The sequence below is a fragment of the Hylobates moloch genome, unplaced genomic scaffold, assembly GCF_009828535.3.
Source record: "Hylobates moloch isolate HMO894 unplaced genomic scaffold, HMol_V3 SCAFFOLD_11, whole genome shotgun sequence".
NCBI lineage: Eukaryota > Metazoa > Chordata > Mammalia > Primates > Hylobatidae > Hylobates > Hylobates moloch.
The window spans coordinates 30863451-30879124 of record NW_026652286.1 but is presented as its reverse complement, the minus strand read 5'-3'; the positions used below and the strand labels follow the sequence as shown (position 1 = coordinate 30879124).

The following is a 15674-nucleotide window of genomic DNA, read 5'->3' as shown; positions in this document are numbered from 1 at the left end:
TCTACTTCATATGGACTCACAAATCCTACATACGATTGTAATCATCTGAATGACGTTCTGAACATGTTGAGAATCTTGGCAGTTCAGGAGGTTCAAGAAGGCATTAGGAAAAGATGTTATTCCTAACCCGTTTCATACTAGATCCTAAAATGTTGTTGGTTCTTGCTAAAACTAGACATCCAGGGCTCAACCTGCACCTGCGGTAAAGTCAGAATTGAGGAGTGGACACCAGCAAATGGATGCAGAAGTGTGCTCACATCCCCTTTGTCAACTGCAATCTCGTTTAAGGCCCTGGGGTCTCCTGGAAGGAAGGGAAGTTGGAATCACAGGGCCACATGGCATTCCCCAGAGTCCTCCCCACCCTGTAGTGTCACCGGCCAGCCAGCACCATCACAGATGGCCCCATCTTACCTCAGGTAATGAGACTGCTCTCAAGGCCAGGCCACGTCGCCTGCCTACGCAGGATGGAGATGGAGTGTGCCTTTTCTGACCATGGTAGTCTCCGTCGACTCCGAGTTGAGGGCCTGTCACACACTCACTCAACCTGTAGATTGAAATCTGGGCCTCAATTCCTATAGAACAGGCTACCCCTCCTCCCTAATGGCATGCTCTAGAAAGAGCAGCAAGGTAGTTGTTCCGCATTCCCTCTTACACAGCATTGTATGTGTGAGACAGAAAGTGAGACCAACAGTAAATAAAGAAATAAATAAAAAATAAACCCACTGGCATGTTTTCACTGAGAAAATGTCTGCAGATGGCCACCCTGTGGGGTGGGTATTATCTCCTATGTGGTTTCTTTTTTGGTTTGGGAGGCTTTGCATTCAGTTATGAAATCATTCTCACCACCACCCCCCCCTTCATCTGTTATGGTGACATCTCCAAGTAATGTTTAAAATCAAAGAGTACATTTTATTTTAAAATTCAGAGTTCAGTAGCTAAAAAAGCAGCAGTACCCCCTGTTCGGAATGCCTTGGAATCTACTTTCCCCAGTTTAAATAGTTGGAAAGTCACCATGAACCTCGAATGCTCTTCTTGGCAGTAGAGAAAAACTGCCGTTAACAACAAGCTCAGAAATATACACACCCCTCAATGGAACTGGCTTCTTGCCTTCTGTTTTGAGCATACATCACAAGTCAAAATGAATTAAATACAAATCCAGTTTGCAATGGTCCGTCACTAAGCTGCCTCCCAGGAGTGAGCCGGCAGCATGTGGGTTGGAAGGGGGCCCGCAGCGTTCCCTGCTCTGTCTTGAATTGGACTGCAGTCTGTCTGACAAACCAGCCCCACAAGGGAGTCCACAGCCTGGTGGCTCCTATGACTGGGATGGAGTAGGGGGTTGCCTTGAGCAGCTGTGGAAGCCTAGCCAGGGTCCAGGAGCACAGGCCTCCTCACCCCAGGCCTCTACAGTCAATCAAATGTCAAGGAACCGTCACCAGAAGAAACTTTTCGTAGGTAAATAGAAGCAGGGCCGAGAGCTGACAGTGGGGATTTTCCAAAGAAATGGAAACAAATGTACACAGGCCACTCACCAGAGACTACAGCCAGCAAGAAACAGGAAACATATCAGGTTAATATTTTAATCTGTACATCACATTTTTTTTGCAAACCATTACATTTTTAAATTAACTTTTTCTTGCAAAATATTCATTTCATTTTTTCCAAGAAAATCTTATAAAGGCAAAAATAAAATTTTATTTTGGCAAATGTCATGAAGTCGATACTGGCAGCATATGGAGTTAGTTAAAAATAGACGACAACTGCTAAATATATTCAAAATTCTATTTTTTTTCTGAGCATAGTCAAAGAGAAATTTTCATTTAAAGTGTGGCTCCACCCAATGGAGGTTTTTGTTGTTGTTGTTTTTTCCATTTAAACGTCATTGTTTATATGCAGAATAACATAAGAACACAACTTAAATAAAGGGCCACAAACACTGCACCTGGCTTGGTAGCCCCCCTCCTCATGTGGGGCTGGAAATCAAATCAAAGTCCTGCCATTATGGCCCTGCTGGCGGCAGGCCATGAGGGATGGTGGGGGCACACTGCTGCCCTCCTGCCACCAGACCTGAGTCCCAGGGAAGCCAATCCGGGGTTCTCCAAGGGCAGGCAGCAAAGGTTCCCATCATGGCCTGGTTGGAGGGAAGGGATTTCTAGGTAGATGTCACCCAGTGTGGAGCTTATTGCTATGATACAATGAAAGCTGCTTCCTCCCAACTTTTCTGTACTTCAATGTGTACTGTTAAAAATGAAAGCAGGCTGGGCATGGTGGCTCACGCCTGTAATCCCAACACTTTGGGATGCCGAGGCGGATGGATCACCTGAGGTCAGGAGTTCGAGACCAGCCTGATCAACATGGAGAAACCCCATCTCTACTAAAAATACAAAATTAGCCAGGCGTGGTGGCGCATGCCTGTAATCCCAGCTACTTGGGAGGCTGAGACAGGAGAATCACTTGGACCCAGGAGGCAGAGGTTGCAGTGAACCGAGATCACGCCATTGCACTCCAGCCTGGGCAACAAGAGTGAAACTCCGTCTCAAAAAAAAAAAAAAAAAAAAAAGAAAGCAAACTGCTTTTTTCTTTCTGACAAGAGCCCTTTGCTGAGGGAAGCCTGGGGGCAGGTTGTGGGCCCCAGTCCTCCTGAACACACTGTTGCCCCTAAGCCAAACCCAAGGGGCAAGGCACAGACTTGGGCTCCACGTGCGATCCTGGTGGAGTTTCACACAGAGCTGGTCATCATCAGGTCAGGGACAGCTGATCTCTGCAGCCAAGGGCCCCTCTTCTCCCAGACAGCACGCCAACCAGCCTCTTGCTGGAGTCTACTGGGAACACCTCTTCAAATCTCACTTTCTCCTGAGGTCATTGGAAGGTGGACTAGCCTCGACTTGCCCCGCCCTTCCCGCCCCCCCCAACACCTGTTACCCAAAAGTACCTGAATCTGTACGTGCAGCTGCAAGGTCCTGTATCCTCAACCTTCCTGCCACTCAGCCCTTGAGGTGAACATTAGAAAATAGATCCCAATTCTAAAATACAGTGTATTTTACAGTGTGTATCAAAAGTGCCTTTGCCATTCATATGTAGAGAGGAGTCTGAGCTAAACTAGTGGATGCGTATTAGGGCCTGGCCTGTGGTGAACACCCGCAGTCGGTAAGCTGCTCCTTTCTCCAGCCGGATTCCCTGCTCAGCTGGAAGGGGTTTCCTTGGGGGCAGAAAGGTCATCTCCTTGGAGGAAGCTGGTTCCACTGGGCCCCTGGCTCCAGGCTTCTCCTTTGCATGCTGGGTCACGGGTCAGTCACTGCCTGGGCTGGCAAAAAGCACAGGAGACAGTGAGAGGCTGGCAGGAGCCCTGCTCACATCCAGGGAGCAGGCACGTCTGCACACACATGACAGAATGGCAGATAGGTGGACAGGCAGAGCAGCAGAGCAGGGGGCTCTGGCAATGCGGCCGCTGCTGGGGGACCCTCAGCTTCTAGGACACATGGGGCTCTCGCCCCACCCTCCCTGTACCCCTACTCCACTGCTAGACACATGCTGGCCCCTAAATTGAGTCCCCATCCTGACAGGGCAAAGACTCTAATAAGAGTGCAGTCTGGCCCTGCCCTTCATTCTTTCAATGTGGGTAGCGCTCTTGGCCTCTGTGGGCCTTGTTTTTCTAACCTAAAAAACATGGTGGTCATACTCACTTCTTAACAAGGATGCTGTGAGGGTAAGAAGAAATGCAGTACTCCAAAGAGTATAATAGGCCAATCTTACAGCCATGGGGGCACCAAAACCCAGGAGGAACAGAGCCTCTCTCCTGCCTCTCTGTGACTGAGTGCTGTTACTGTGCTCAGATCTCTAGGAGAAAGCCACACCCCCAAATGTGGCCTTCACAATGGACGTGACTAGAGCACTTCCCTATGGCTCCTCAACCGTGGGGCCTCTACTCCACACCTCCTCAGAGCCTGGCCCAAGGAGGCTGGCCTCTTCCTTTCATGCTCAGGCTGGCGGGGACCTGCTGACTCTGCTGTGAGGCAGGGGAAGCACTCAGGATGGACACCTGCCAAAAAATCATGCTTAGTTCCCTGCTTCACAAATACTCTCTCCCTCCTTTCACTTCTTTCTCCAAACACCTAGAGCTGCTCGGAGCGGCCCAGATGAACCCACGAGTGGTGATGGGGAACAAAGGCTCTGAACTCACATCAAAGGGGTTCAAACCCCAGCACTTACAAGCTGCGATTCCTTGCGCAAATCCCTCAAGGTCTCTGAGCTTTTGTTTTTTCATCTGTAAAACGGGGGGGAAAATATCTTCATAGGGTTGTTGTGTGGATCGAAAGAGATGCTTAGCACAATGCCTGGCACACAGCAGGCACTCAACAATGTTAACCACAAGTATATGTAAAGGAAGGAGAGAGGAAAGCCCTGCAAAATGATAGTGGGATGGGATGTCAGGGAAAGGACTGCCCAGACCGGCAGTCTGACCTTCCCCTGTCCAGGTGAACCGATGGGCTCAAAAGCAACAGGCCCAGGCCAAGAACTCACTTGAGACTGGACCAGATGCTGGCCTCCTGTTCCAGAGCTCCCTCCTCATCCCACACTGCCTCTCATCACTAGATGCCCACATGGGGAGGACTTGGTAGGGGTGGTGCCAGAGCTTTCTTCCTGGCTGAGGGCCAATTTCACATTGCCCTGGGCTTCCCTTTCTCTCCCTCTTAAAGTGCCCAGTGACCAAAAGGGCAGTCTCAGTCTCTGCGCTGACACCAATTCTTTGTGATCTGGAGTGAGCCCCGGCCCCTCACTGGGCCTCAGTTTCCTCATCTGTAGAACTGGACTTTTCCCAATCTTACAGTTCTTCAATTTCTTTGGCCAAAGCCCTGAAAGGCCAAGATCTAACTCTTGCTTTCCAGCCCCCCGAGGCTGGCAGTGTGGTCTGCACTGGTTCTCGGGCATCAGGCTGCCCTACTGAGGAGAGCAGGGGATGGGGGGCATAGTTCTGGTTCTAGAGATTTCATGGAGGCAGCAGGGTGGATCACTCAGTCCCTATTGTATTAGAGCCACTGAGGACTGAGTTCCTAAAAAGCATCACTTTCCCACCTGCCTACCAGTCAGAACAGTCCCCCCAGCGGCCGCTTTGCCAGTGGAAGGAGGCGTCAGCAGGTGGCACTGCAGTCATCTCAGCACAGCAGGGAGGTGAGGGGCTCAGCGCTAGGGAGGTGCAGGGAGCAGGCAGAAGCACACCAGACAGGGGCTCTTACTTGGAAGGTGTTAGACAAAGGTGTAGTGGAGTCCGTTGGTAAAAGGGGGGTAAGATGGCACCGTCCTGGAAGACAGGGGGCCTTTAGGCGGGAGGAGGGCCAGCTGCTGTGCTAGATGGGGCACACAGGAATTAAGTGGTGTGTTAGACTCCTCATCAGCTCCTGCAGCACCAGATGCCCCATTTGGCAGGCTGGGGTGGCATGGGCCCTGCTGCCCACCACGAAGGGCCTGGGCTTGAGGGTGAGGGACAGATCCATGGGGCCTGTTGGGGAACCAGATGGGTCAGGCTGCAGGTCCTGGATATGTTTCTGAGATGGAGCGAGGGATCAAGAGTGAGGAAAGGCCGCAGCAAAGATCACCCCTGAGTCGGGAGGGAGAAAGGCCCTGGAAACTGGCTGCGGCATGTTAGGGCTGGGGGCGCTCATCTGCTGGCAGTAAGCAGGCCGAGGATGGCAGCCCTCCCCAGGGTTAGAGCAAGCAAGGCGAGAGGAGGGCATGGTATGGTGGGGGAGCCGCCCCTGCTTGAACTCTCCCCAGGAGGAGCTCAAAAGCTGCTAAGATGAACCCCAGGTTAATGAGGAGGAGAGGTCTGGATGAGTCATCTCCTGCAGCCCTAATCCCAGAACACCACACCGGCCACCTCTCAGCCGACTCAGCATGTGCTCGAAGGGACTGAGGACAGCAGAGATTTCAAGGACTCTGTGCAAGATCAGGCTGTGGGGGACAGAGAACAGGTTTTGACTAAGACTGTGGCCCCGCCCCTTGTTGCCAGTCACTCTCATGGCCCTCTGGGGCCACAGCAAAGCTCTGATCTCCAGACGAGACTCCCCAGGCCCAGGCATCTGAGGACCCTGCCGGCCACATCCTTGGCTACTTCTAGACACTTTGGCCAGGGTTGGAGAATTAGTAGGGCCATGACACCACTTCAGGCTCCATGGCTGTTCCCTCCCCAGAAGGAGCACACCTGGCCAGGAGCACCACCCAGACACACAATGGCCTCTGCATTGGGGGAGAAATGCTACCGGGTGAATTGTGAAGGCACAAGGCACACACAGGCAGGTGAGCTGTGAGTGGAAGGAGGAGCCTGCGGTCTCCTTCCTGGCTGAGAGAAAGAGCAGCCCTTTTATACACATACACACACACATACACACAGTCACACACACACAGACACACATACACAGACACACACACACAGACACACACATAGACACACACTGAGACACACGGACACACACACACACACGTTCTCATCTCATGGTGTTATTTTTTTCCAATTGGACTGCAAAGTCCCACTTCCCAAGTCCTGTACTTTCTGGCACAGTACACTGTGACAAGGTGAACACTGGCTTTACTTTAGAGACCAAGGCAGGGGGCCAGGGAATGTGAGAGGGGCCCCCCTCTGCCTTGCCCCAGCAAGAAATCCAAGCATCAACCACTTTCCTGCCCCCTTCTTCATGAGGTCAGAAACCTTAGCCCCTTGGCTCAGCACCTTGAAAAACCTGTTCTTAGCTCATAGTCTCAGAAGAACTGGGGTAGCAGCACCCGCTCCTCCTGGGACCTTTATCCCCTGACACTTCTGAGCTTCTGGGCCCCCTTGGTCTCCCCCACTGTGTGGCCTGCTCCACCTTCCTTTCCAAGTCCTGCTGTGCTCATGGGACAGGATGCCGAGTGGTCAGGGGAACACACCACTGACCCTCAACTACCATCCTTGACACCTGATTTTCCACTGGCTCTGGAACAGGCCATGCTGGACCCAAGCCCACAGGTGCAGTGGGGCAGGATCCAGGCCGTGGGGGCTGGGCCATGGACTTACCTGCCACCTGCTTGCTGCGCTGGGAGGCCTCGGAGGCCAGGGCATAGGAGATGTTGATGATGCGCTCCTGCTCCTGCAGCTGCAAGTCCAGGTCAGCCACACTGTTCCGGTCCTGGCCTGAGGTCGGCTGTAGGTTGCACATGCTGCAGGAGGGTCGGAAGCAGACCATGGGCCCTCCTGCCCTGGGCAGCAGCCTCAGGAATGGAGGGTCTCCCTGGCCTAGAGGTTCTCAACATTTTGAGGGGGGATCAGACAAAAACTGTGGTACTTTCTCCCTAGACAAAGGTATACACTTTTCCCCAAACACCCAAACGGTCCCAACTTTGTTCCTCCTTTGGGAAGGCCAGAGGCCTTAAGTTCACGGCTCTAGCTGGTGGCTCTTGTTAAATTCAGACATGAGATGGCTAAGCCAGCTCTGAAAGGCAGGCTTACAAACAAGATTAAATTTCTGAAGCTATTGAGGCTTAGGGGACAGTAAAGTCACTTCAGAGGGGCCCCAGGCCAGCATCCATTGGAGTGGGCAACGACTCTGGTGCCCTAGGAACAAGGCTGGCACCCTTGGCTCTGATCTGCTGGTCTGCATGAGGGTGCACAGGCCCAAATGCTGGCAGGACCATCATTGGAGCTGATCTCCAACTGGGTCCACTTCACGGCCATGCTTGGCTCCACTCTCCACACTTGCTAGGGTCACTTGGGACACAGAATTGGGGGTGAGAGCCCAGGACAAGAAGCCTCTATGAATGTTGCAGGCTTTTCCAGATGACCCAGGCAGGCTTCCTTGCTGATCTGCTGGTGATGTACCACCAGCCTGCCCCCTCCAATGAGTAGGGCTTACCTGAGACGAAGACCTGGCAAAACACGCACCCCAGCCAGCCTGGCCCAGGGCCCACATGGTATAGATACCACCTGGGGTCAGGGTGACCTGCCAACACTTGAGCAAGCGAGGGCTGACCTTGACCGGGTGAGGATGTTGCGGATCTTCTCGGCTTTGCGGTACCGTGCCTGCAGCTCCTCAAGGCTGGGCGGCTCTTCGGGATCTAGCTCCACATAGCGCTCAGGGATTGACACCTTCTCTGGTTTGGACAGCTGGGGAGAAGCCAGGAGGTGGCAGGGGGAGAGGCTCAGATGTCTGGGTTTAGGACTTGCTTTCCCCACCTCTGTCCCCTCCCACCATGGGAAGCAAGCAGAGTCCACAGAGGCTAAGTAACTTGCTAAGATCACAAAATTAGTCAGTTGTGGAATCCAGGTTTGAACCTGAGTCCGACTCCAAAGCTCATGTTCCTTCCACTGCACCAGCCAACCTCCTATAGGCTGGGGGAAGGGAAGGGCGAAATAACTAGACTACAAGCTCTCGGGATAAAAAATAATCATCCTTAATGCCACCGCCAAGGCCCTAAGTGTTCTGACCCCTGATGACCTCTCCAGCCACTGATCAACCAGTCCCTCCAGTTCCCCGCCCACAGTGGGGCCTCTGTTCTGTCTAGGAAGCTCTTCCTTTTGTTCCCTTGACTCATCTTTTCAACCTCACTTTGAGAAGCCTTCTCTGATCCCCTCCACCCCCTCACTTTCCATTCACCATTGTCTCCCTCTGTCTAATGCAGGGACTTAGTACTTAGTAGCCCTCCAACTAATTCTCCCTGAATGGATGGATAATGGATAAATGGATGATTGACAGGTGGATGAATGAAAGGATGTGATGGTGCTTTCCGTCCCTAAAAAAGCTCTTCTGATCTAGACAGGAGGCAGCTATGCTGAATCTACTGCTGGCCAGAGGAAAATGGCCCCAAATTCCACCTCACCAGCATCTCCCGTGGACCTAGTGGCAAACTCGGCTTGGTGAAACCTTGCTTGGACTAAGAACACTAAAGGAAGCTTTTGCATGCTCCAGGAACTTTTTCCTCCCTGAATTACAAAAGCACACTAAAATGGGGTAGGTTGAAGCTCCTAAAACCAAGCTTAATCCAATCTCAGGGCAAATCTGGTCATGGATTTAAACCCACATGCAGCCCTTTCACTCTGTTGGAGATGGCAAGAAATAAGCTCTTCTCTGTTACTCCAATGAGGACAGATTTAGAGGAAGGAAGCAGATTACATTGTAGCAGGAGGAATTTAGGTTAGAGATAAGGAAGAACTTTTTCCCTGGGCTGACAGGCAATCAGGACACCACAGAACACACTTCCCCTGCCGAGGCAGCATGTTGGGGCTTCTTTTGTGAATCTGAGAACGCACAGACCTTTGGCTGTTTCAGATGGCAAAGAAACAAGGTCTTGGGGCAGGAGACCAGCCTTGTTAACTCCTAGAGCCCCAGCAGACCCCAAAACTCAGTAACTGTACAGGCATCTATCTTATCCACACACTGTTCCTTTGTTCCCAAAGACCACAGGAACCCCTAACATATTGAGTCAGGTAGATACCATTGGCAAATCAGCTTGTGAATGGGCCTGGCACTGCCTCTTAAGACAGCAGGAAGGCTCTGGAAGACACAGGTCCTCCTCAGTACTCACTCTCCTATCACACAGACCTGGGGGAAAGTTTTATTGAGGTCTCGCCTTGATCCATCCTTCATGTGGTGAGAACATTACCTCTTGTGCAGTTTCCAGGCAGGCCAAGTCCTTGTACAAATGCTTTTGGTACATTTATGGGTCACTGTGTGATTCATTCAACATAGTCAAAGATGCAGCAAAGATGTACCACGCACCCACTGTGTGCCAGGCCCTGTGCCAGGGGCTAGGGATACAAAGGTGAACCAAGCAGCCATAGACACTGCCCTGCAGAGCTTAGGAATAGCATTGACATAGGCCATAGGAGACAATCTACGTCTTGAAGATGCTGAGTGTGTCATCCCGAGTTCCCTTTCTCTCCCCTTGGGTAGAGACATTTCCTGATGGGTAGAGATCCAGGAGTTACTTGCTCTCCTGGGCCTGCCCTGTCATGATGCACATGAGCCACCAGAGGGCACCAGAAGAATTCAGACCAGAACTCTGCACCAGAAGAATTCAGACCAGCTTCTATCATGGCTGGAAATTTCACCTGTGATTTTCAAACCTGCCCCCCCATTTTCCCCTAGTCAGACTGCCCAAGTTGGCCTCACCAGCCAGTTGCAAAGCCAACCCCTGGTGTTGCAGGGAACATTTCCTAACAATAACAACTGCTGCTCACGTGCCTACCATGTGGCTTTGATCGCTAAACCTCCCGAGAAAATGTGCAGTTACTTAATCCTCTTCACAACCCACTTCACTGTTGAGGAAACTGAGGCGCAGAGAAGCTAAAATTGCAATTTGCCCTAAATTACAGAGATAGTTTTGAACCTTCATCAAAATATCTGGCCTCCTTTCATTGCCTTAAGCTGCTATCCATCCGTCCTCCTAGGCCACAATGTAGCTGACCCATGTCCCTGTTCAGGATGATACCCCACAGTGGGAAGGTGGATCAGGCTGGGAGCTTGAAGGCCATGTCTCCTGGAGGACATGAAGGAAGTGCCTGCCCTCACCTCTCTGCTGATGTCCAAGTCATAGTCTTGAGGCTCCAGGTCCAACTCAGTGACAGGCATGGCCTGCACTTTCAACCAGCCATTCTCCTCCTTGTCCTTTTTTTCCCCTTGCACGACCCGTTCCAGCAACTGCAGGTCAAAGTCCTGCTCACGCTTCCACTGGCAACAGAACAAGAGGGTTAAACGTAGTCGCTTCCTGATTGCTGAAAGAGCCCGGCTGGTCACCTTTTTCCATGGGGTCCTTTGGAAGATGAACCTGTGATCCCCTTAGGGAAAAGCTATATGTGCAAGAGAATGAAGCTGCTGTCCCCTTCATATGGGCTGTTCCAGACCGCTAATTGCTCTCTGATCTGGGTTCCCAGAGGTTTCAAACTACACCCTCGGGGCACAGGTCTAAGACTCATGACTTCAGGCTCACAGTGGTCCCCAGGGAAACAGAAGGCTTCCAGAGAGGGTGACCTCCAAACAACTTGGGACAGAGTTCTACAGAAGGGATTTGTCCCTTCCACTCTCTACAGCTGGTTCAGGAGACATATGTCCCAGGCTCAGAATTAATGGAAAAACACACCCTTCAAGGCCCTGCTAAGCAAGAGGAATAACCAAGGGTCTTTCTATCGGGAATTTTCAACAAGATAACATTCGTAGGTGGGGGATCTCGCACTCACAGCAGGGCTGGGGAGGTACAAGCAAGAGCAGCTTGGAGCCAATGAGGCAGAAAAACTGCTGTGTGAGACCCATCTATTTGAGATAGATGTTTTCTTTAAATTAGAAAAAAAAACTAAATCATATAAAATTGAAATGCTAAATCAAATGGAATGTTTCTAAGGCTGTTTCACAGTATCAACTTTGTAACAAGCTTCCCAAGAGGGAAAATCTAACCCATAAGATCCAACCATGACTGTCCAGCTCCGTGGTGACTTCCTGTTGACCCAGGACCTGCACCCTCACAGGCCTTTGACCGCTGAGCAGGTTGTTGAGAATAGAGCAGGCTCAAAGCCTCTCTTCCTCTGAGCAAAACCAAAGCAGATGCTTATCTATCCCAGGCCATCTTCTCTCTCCCCATCCATCCACCTCAAAGCCCCAAATGGTCCTGATTGTCTTTGATGCCTCAAGTCCCTCCAGAACCCCAAACCCAGAGCCATATTCGCACATTTCACCCATTCATGCACAAGCTCTCAATAATGACTCCAAATCAATGTAATCACTCTTAGGTGATGGTTTCCAACTATTGTTGGAAGGTATTAGGCAACTGAAGTTCAAAGGATGAAAAAATCAATTTAATGATTCACGAAGAAAACACTCATTTCCTTACACGCTCACAAATGCTCCAAATAGAGATAAGTCCTCATTTAAACCCAGCCTGATTGTTTTCACAAACAGGAAAAGTTCACTAGACTCTACAAGGTATCCTGGGGAAGAACCACGCCAATCCATGATTATTAAGCAACATGTTTATTGGCGTTGATGCAGAGACTTACACAAGTCTTCTTTTTTTAAGAGAAAAATTACAAGGTATTCAAGTTACGATTTTTAGATAATCTCTACATTTGAGACATCAAATTATAAAAGGTCAGTGTTACCCTATATGACATTTGTTTTAAAAGTTTAAAGGTTACCAGGTTTGCAGCTTTTAAAGATATGAATGTCCTGGGTCTTACCCCTTTGGTGTCTGAGCTAACAGCTGCAGAAAGGCCCTCTGAATACACAGTATATTTTGCTATCCCTTCAAGTTATTAAATACCAGAAACACCAAAGGTTTTCCATAAGAAATTGTGTGATTGGACTACAGGAATTAAAACCGAACAACCTCAGTCTTGGGAGAATGTGTTCAAATGTGCAATCTCTGAAGTCCCTGTCTACTGTCCAGGTGTAAAGCATGAATCTTTATAAATTAATAATGCCCAGACCTCTGCCAATGACTGTGGCCTCAGGCAAGCAGGTTGGCTCAGGCTTGTGGGGTGGCTTTTGGGACAAGTGAATTATGAATCAGTAGGCCTGCATGAAGAGGGCAGCAGAAAGGTGAGTCACATCTGGGAACATTCAACAGGCTATGGAGACAAGAACCGCTATTACAAGCCCGGTAACAAGTAGCACAGGCCAGTTAGAGCACGTTCAATGCAAATCAGAAGCTTCTGTAAACACAATCAGGCAGGATTAGAGAGGCAATGAGCGGTAACACTAAAAGCAAAGGAGCTTGTGCAATGAATTAGGGAAAGAACAATCAGGCTAGAGGTTTAGGGAAACATGGGATTTCAAACAACAGGGAAAAGTCAAATGGAATGTTTCCAAAGGGACCTAAGGTGACTGTGGACAGGGCGCAGCGCCAGGAAGCGCCACCAGGGGGCAGCACAGGCCTCCCCAGCAATCCCAGACACCCTGAGGCCTCTGCACTGCAAGCCCAGGGAGACCAGTGGCCCTCGGGGCAGGGGTGTGACCCTGTGCTCCATCGCCCTCACACAGCATCTGCTGGCAGGTCTGGGAGGCTGATCGGTTTGCTTGTGCTTCTAACCAAATCATGTCACCATCTTCCTCCTCTCCTCTCTGAACCCTATATTCCCAGGTCCTGAATTTGGCTGAGATTCTGAACGCCTGCATTCCCAGGTCCTGAATTCGGCTGAGATTCTGAACGCCTGCAAAGGCCCCTCTCCATTGCAGCTGGGAGGACTGACTGGGTATTTCCTCAGGCTCCTAGGCCTGTTTGATCCTCACTCCAGCTCTGGTTCAGGTCACCCTCTGACCAGGCGTTTGTCCAGCCTGGGTCGTGGACAAACAGCCCCATGGGGTGTTCTCTGACCCACGTAGGTCAATGGACAGCTCGCTCACTGGGAGGTGTGATGTGCTTGTGTTTGGGGGACTCTGAGGGGCACTCGGCTCCCTGTCCCTGCCCCGCTGCCTGGCCCCTCCTAACATACTGAGCCAAGATCTCCAGGGAGCAGCCGGCTGAGGTAGCGAGATGAGGGCAGGCCTGTCCTCTCCCCTTGGCCCAGTGTCCTCTTGCGCTCTCGGACCAGGGCCTTCTGGTGTCGCTTCATGCGCTCCAGCTGCTCCTCCGCACTCATCTTGCCCCGCTGGTGATCTCCTGAGTACAGGCGCTCCAAGGCACTCTTGGGTCTCTGAGGAAGAGGAGGCAGGCAAGAGAGACACAGAATGGCTGGGCTGGGCACGCAGAGGACAGCCACCCCACTGGCTGCATTCCCGTTGTCTCTCTCTCACACACATGCACACTCTAGTTGGGCTCCTCTTGGCCTTAGAGAACTATTTCCTCTAAGCAACATGATGCCCCCAACCCTCAGGAGCTTTCTGAGCAGCACCCATTCTGCAGATGCAGACACTTAGGCTCAGGCCTGTCCAGTGAAGCCAGAACCCAGGGTGCAGGCTTCTTGAGCTCCCTCCTGCCACCCTGACGGGCCAGAGAGAAAGGCAGAATGCCCTCCTTGGTGGACAGTGGGTGACAGGGAGCTCAGGAGGGGCTGAGGCCACCCCAGAGGCCATTCCCAGGGCTGACGGGATGGCCAGCTACTGTCCCCCTGGGAGACCCTCCCTCCCCATGTGAAGGAGCAGGGAGGTCCTCGACAGCTCAAGGCCACTCACAGGGAAGGTCACCTTGCTGCTTTCGGCATTGAGACCCCTCCGGAGTGTGACATAGGGAGCAATGGTGGACGACTGCTGGAGCCTTGACGTGGACCCTGAGAGTCCTTAGTGAGGAAAGAGAAGTGCAAGCATGTTTGTGCTGGGGTGGATGGGTCCCTGCTTCTCCCTCATCACACATTCTTGTAGGAGGACAAAGAGCATCCAGTCAATGCCCCACCCTTATTTCTCTTCTTCCTCCCCAGGGCATGGAGGAGCAAGGTCCCCAACAGAGGATGGGGGCCAGCCCAGGGGTGACCTTTGTCCCTGATGGGGGGCAGTGTCCCTGCAGATCTGTGGACCACCCCAGGCTTTCCTTATATGCAGACGACTTGGCTGCCTGGCAGGTAGAAAGGCTGGAGGGGCAGGAATGCCTTTCGCCCCCTGATCCATTCTTAGGCACCCTGCACAACCCAACTTGGGGTGAGGAGGACAGTGAGAAGGACACTCAACTGGCAAGATAGCATTTAAGGAAAGGGCTCGCTGAGTCTTAGAGTGGCATTCTGGAAGGTCTGAGATGGCCAAGCTGGTGGCAGCCACCCAGCACTCCAGCCTACAGGGTGCAGTGACTCTGGAGCCAGAGCACTGGGATGGTCTTCTGGTTCCACCAATGATCAGCTAATTGGCAAGTTATTTAATTTCTCTGGGCCTTAGTTTCCATGTCTCTAAAATGTGGATGACAGTACTTTCCTCATAGGATTGTTGTGATATCATGTCTATATAAAGTGCTTAAACAGTGCCAGGCTTTCTAGTAACTGCTGTTATCATTGTTCGTGGGGACAGATGTAACAAAAGAGGAAGAGAATCAGGATGTGGGCCAGAGGAAGGCAGGCCAGGTCCTCCCTCTTGGCATCCCAGACCCCCCTGACAGCTGCTGCTCACTCCTAGGCCTGGAGCTGCAGGCAGAAGGGTACGAGGCACCAGCTGAGGGCTGGAAGCAGTGTGGTGGGATTCCCAGAGAAACTCCAGGGGGGGCCCTGCCTTACCTCTGCCTGGCAGCGTCTGGTACCTGCTCTCAGGGCCCACAAGTCCCAGGGAGGGCTGGGCTATGTCCCCGCTGAGGGTCGCCAGCTCAGGCTCACTGACATACGACCGCAGCTCCACCTGTGGGCAGAGTCCCAGGTGATGTGACCTGCCAGTGTCACACTCCTTTCCCTCTCCCCACATGCAGAGTAGCAGCCCCAGGGTCCCCCACTCACCCTGGAATCCCCGTTCACACACTGCCCCAGCTCCCGGTCTCGCTTCCTCTCGTCTGACTGCCGCTTGAGGCCCCGCACAGATGTGTGCCGGATGATGGTGGCCTCTCTTGGCAGAGGCGGCACAGCTGGGGGCTGGTCCTCTGGGCTGTAGAGTTCGGGGAGTGGGGGCCTGGGAGGTGCTTCATCTTCCTGCTGAGAAAGAGAACCAGACCAGTGGTCAGTGAGACGGAGCTGGAGGGAGGACTGGTAGGTACTGCCACAGTGGAGGTTTAAAGGGTAGGAAGAGGCCACATCGGAGCCACAGAACATGACT

The 15674-nt window shown here is 51.9% G+C and overlaps 1 protein-coding gene across 6 annotated transcripts in view; it reads right to left on the bottom strand.

Moving 5' to 3' along the window:
• Positions 1-1563: 1563 nt before the first annotated feature.
• Positions 1564-15674, bottom strand: part of PLEKHA7 (pleckstrin homology domain containing A7) — a 233297-nt gene continuing 219186 nt past the window's right edge. The window contains exons 18-26 of one of the 6 annotated variants that reach the window (XM_032166529.2): positions 15362-15553; positions 15149-15266; positions 14127-14230; positions 13448-13648; positions 10536-10694; positions 7998-8131; positions 7046-7188; positions 4207-4261; positions 1575-3301 (exon numbers count right to left, since the gene is read on the bottom strand). In XM_032166529.2, coding sequence (XP_032022420.2) covers positions 4233-4261; positions 7046-7188; positions 7998-8131; positions 10536-10694; positions 13448-13648; positions 14127-14230; positions 15149-15266; positions 15362-15553 — 1080 coding nt within the window. In that variant the 3' untranslated portion in view covers positions 1575-3301; positions 4207-4232. Of the gene's footprint in view, positions 3302-4206; positions 4262-7045; positions 7189-7997; positions 8132-10535; positions 10695-11968; positions 13649-14126; positions 14231-15148; positions 15267-15361; positions 15554-15674 lie in introns of those variants that run through there. The other 5 variants (XM_058446809.1, XM_058446810.1, XR_009215695.1 and 2 more) reach the window with 5 other exon arrangements.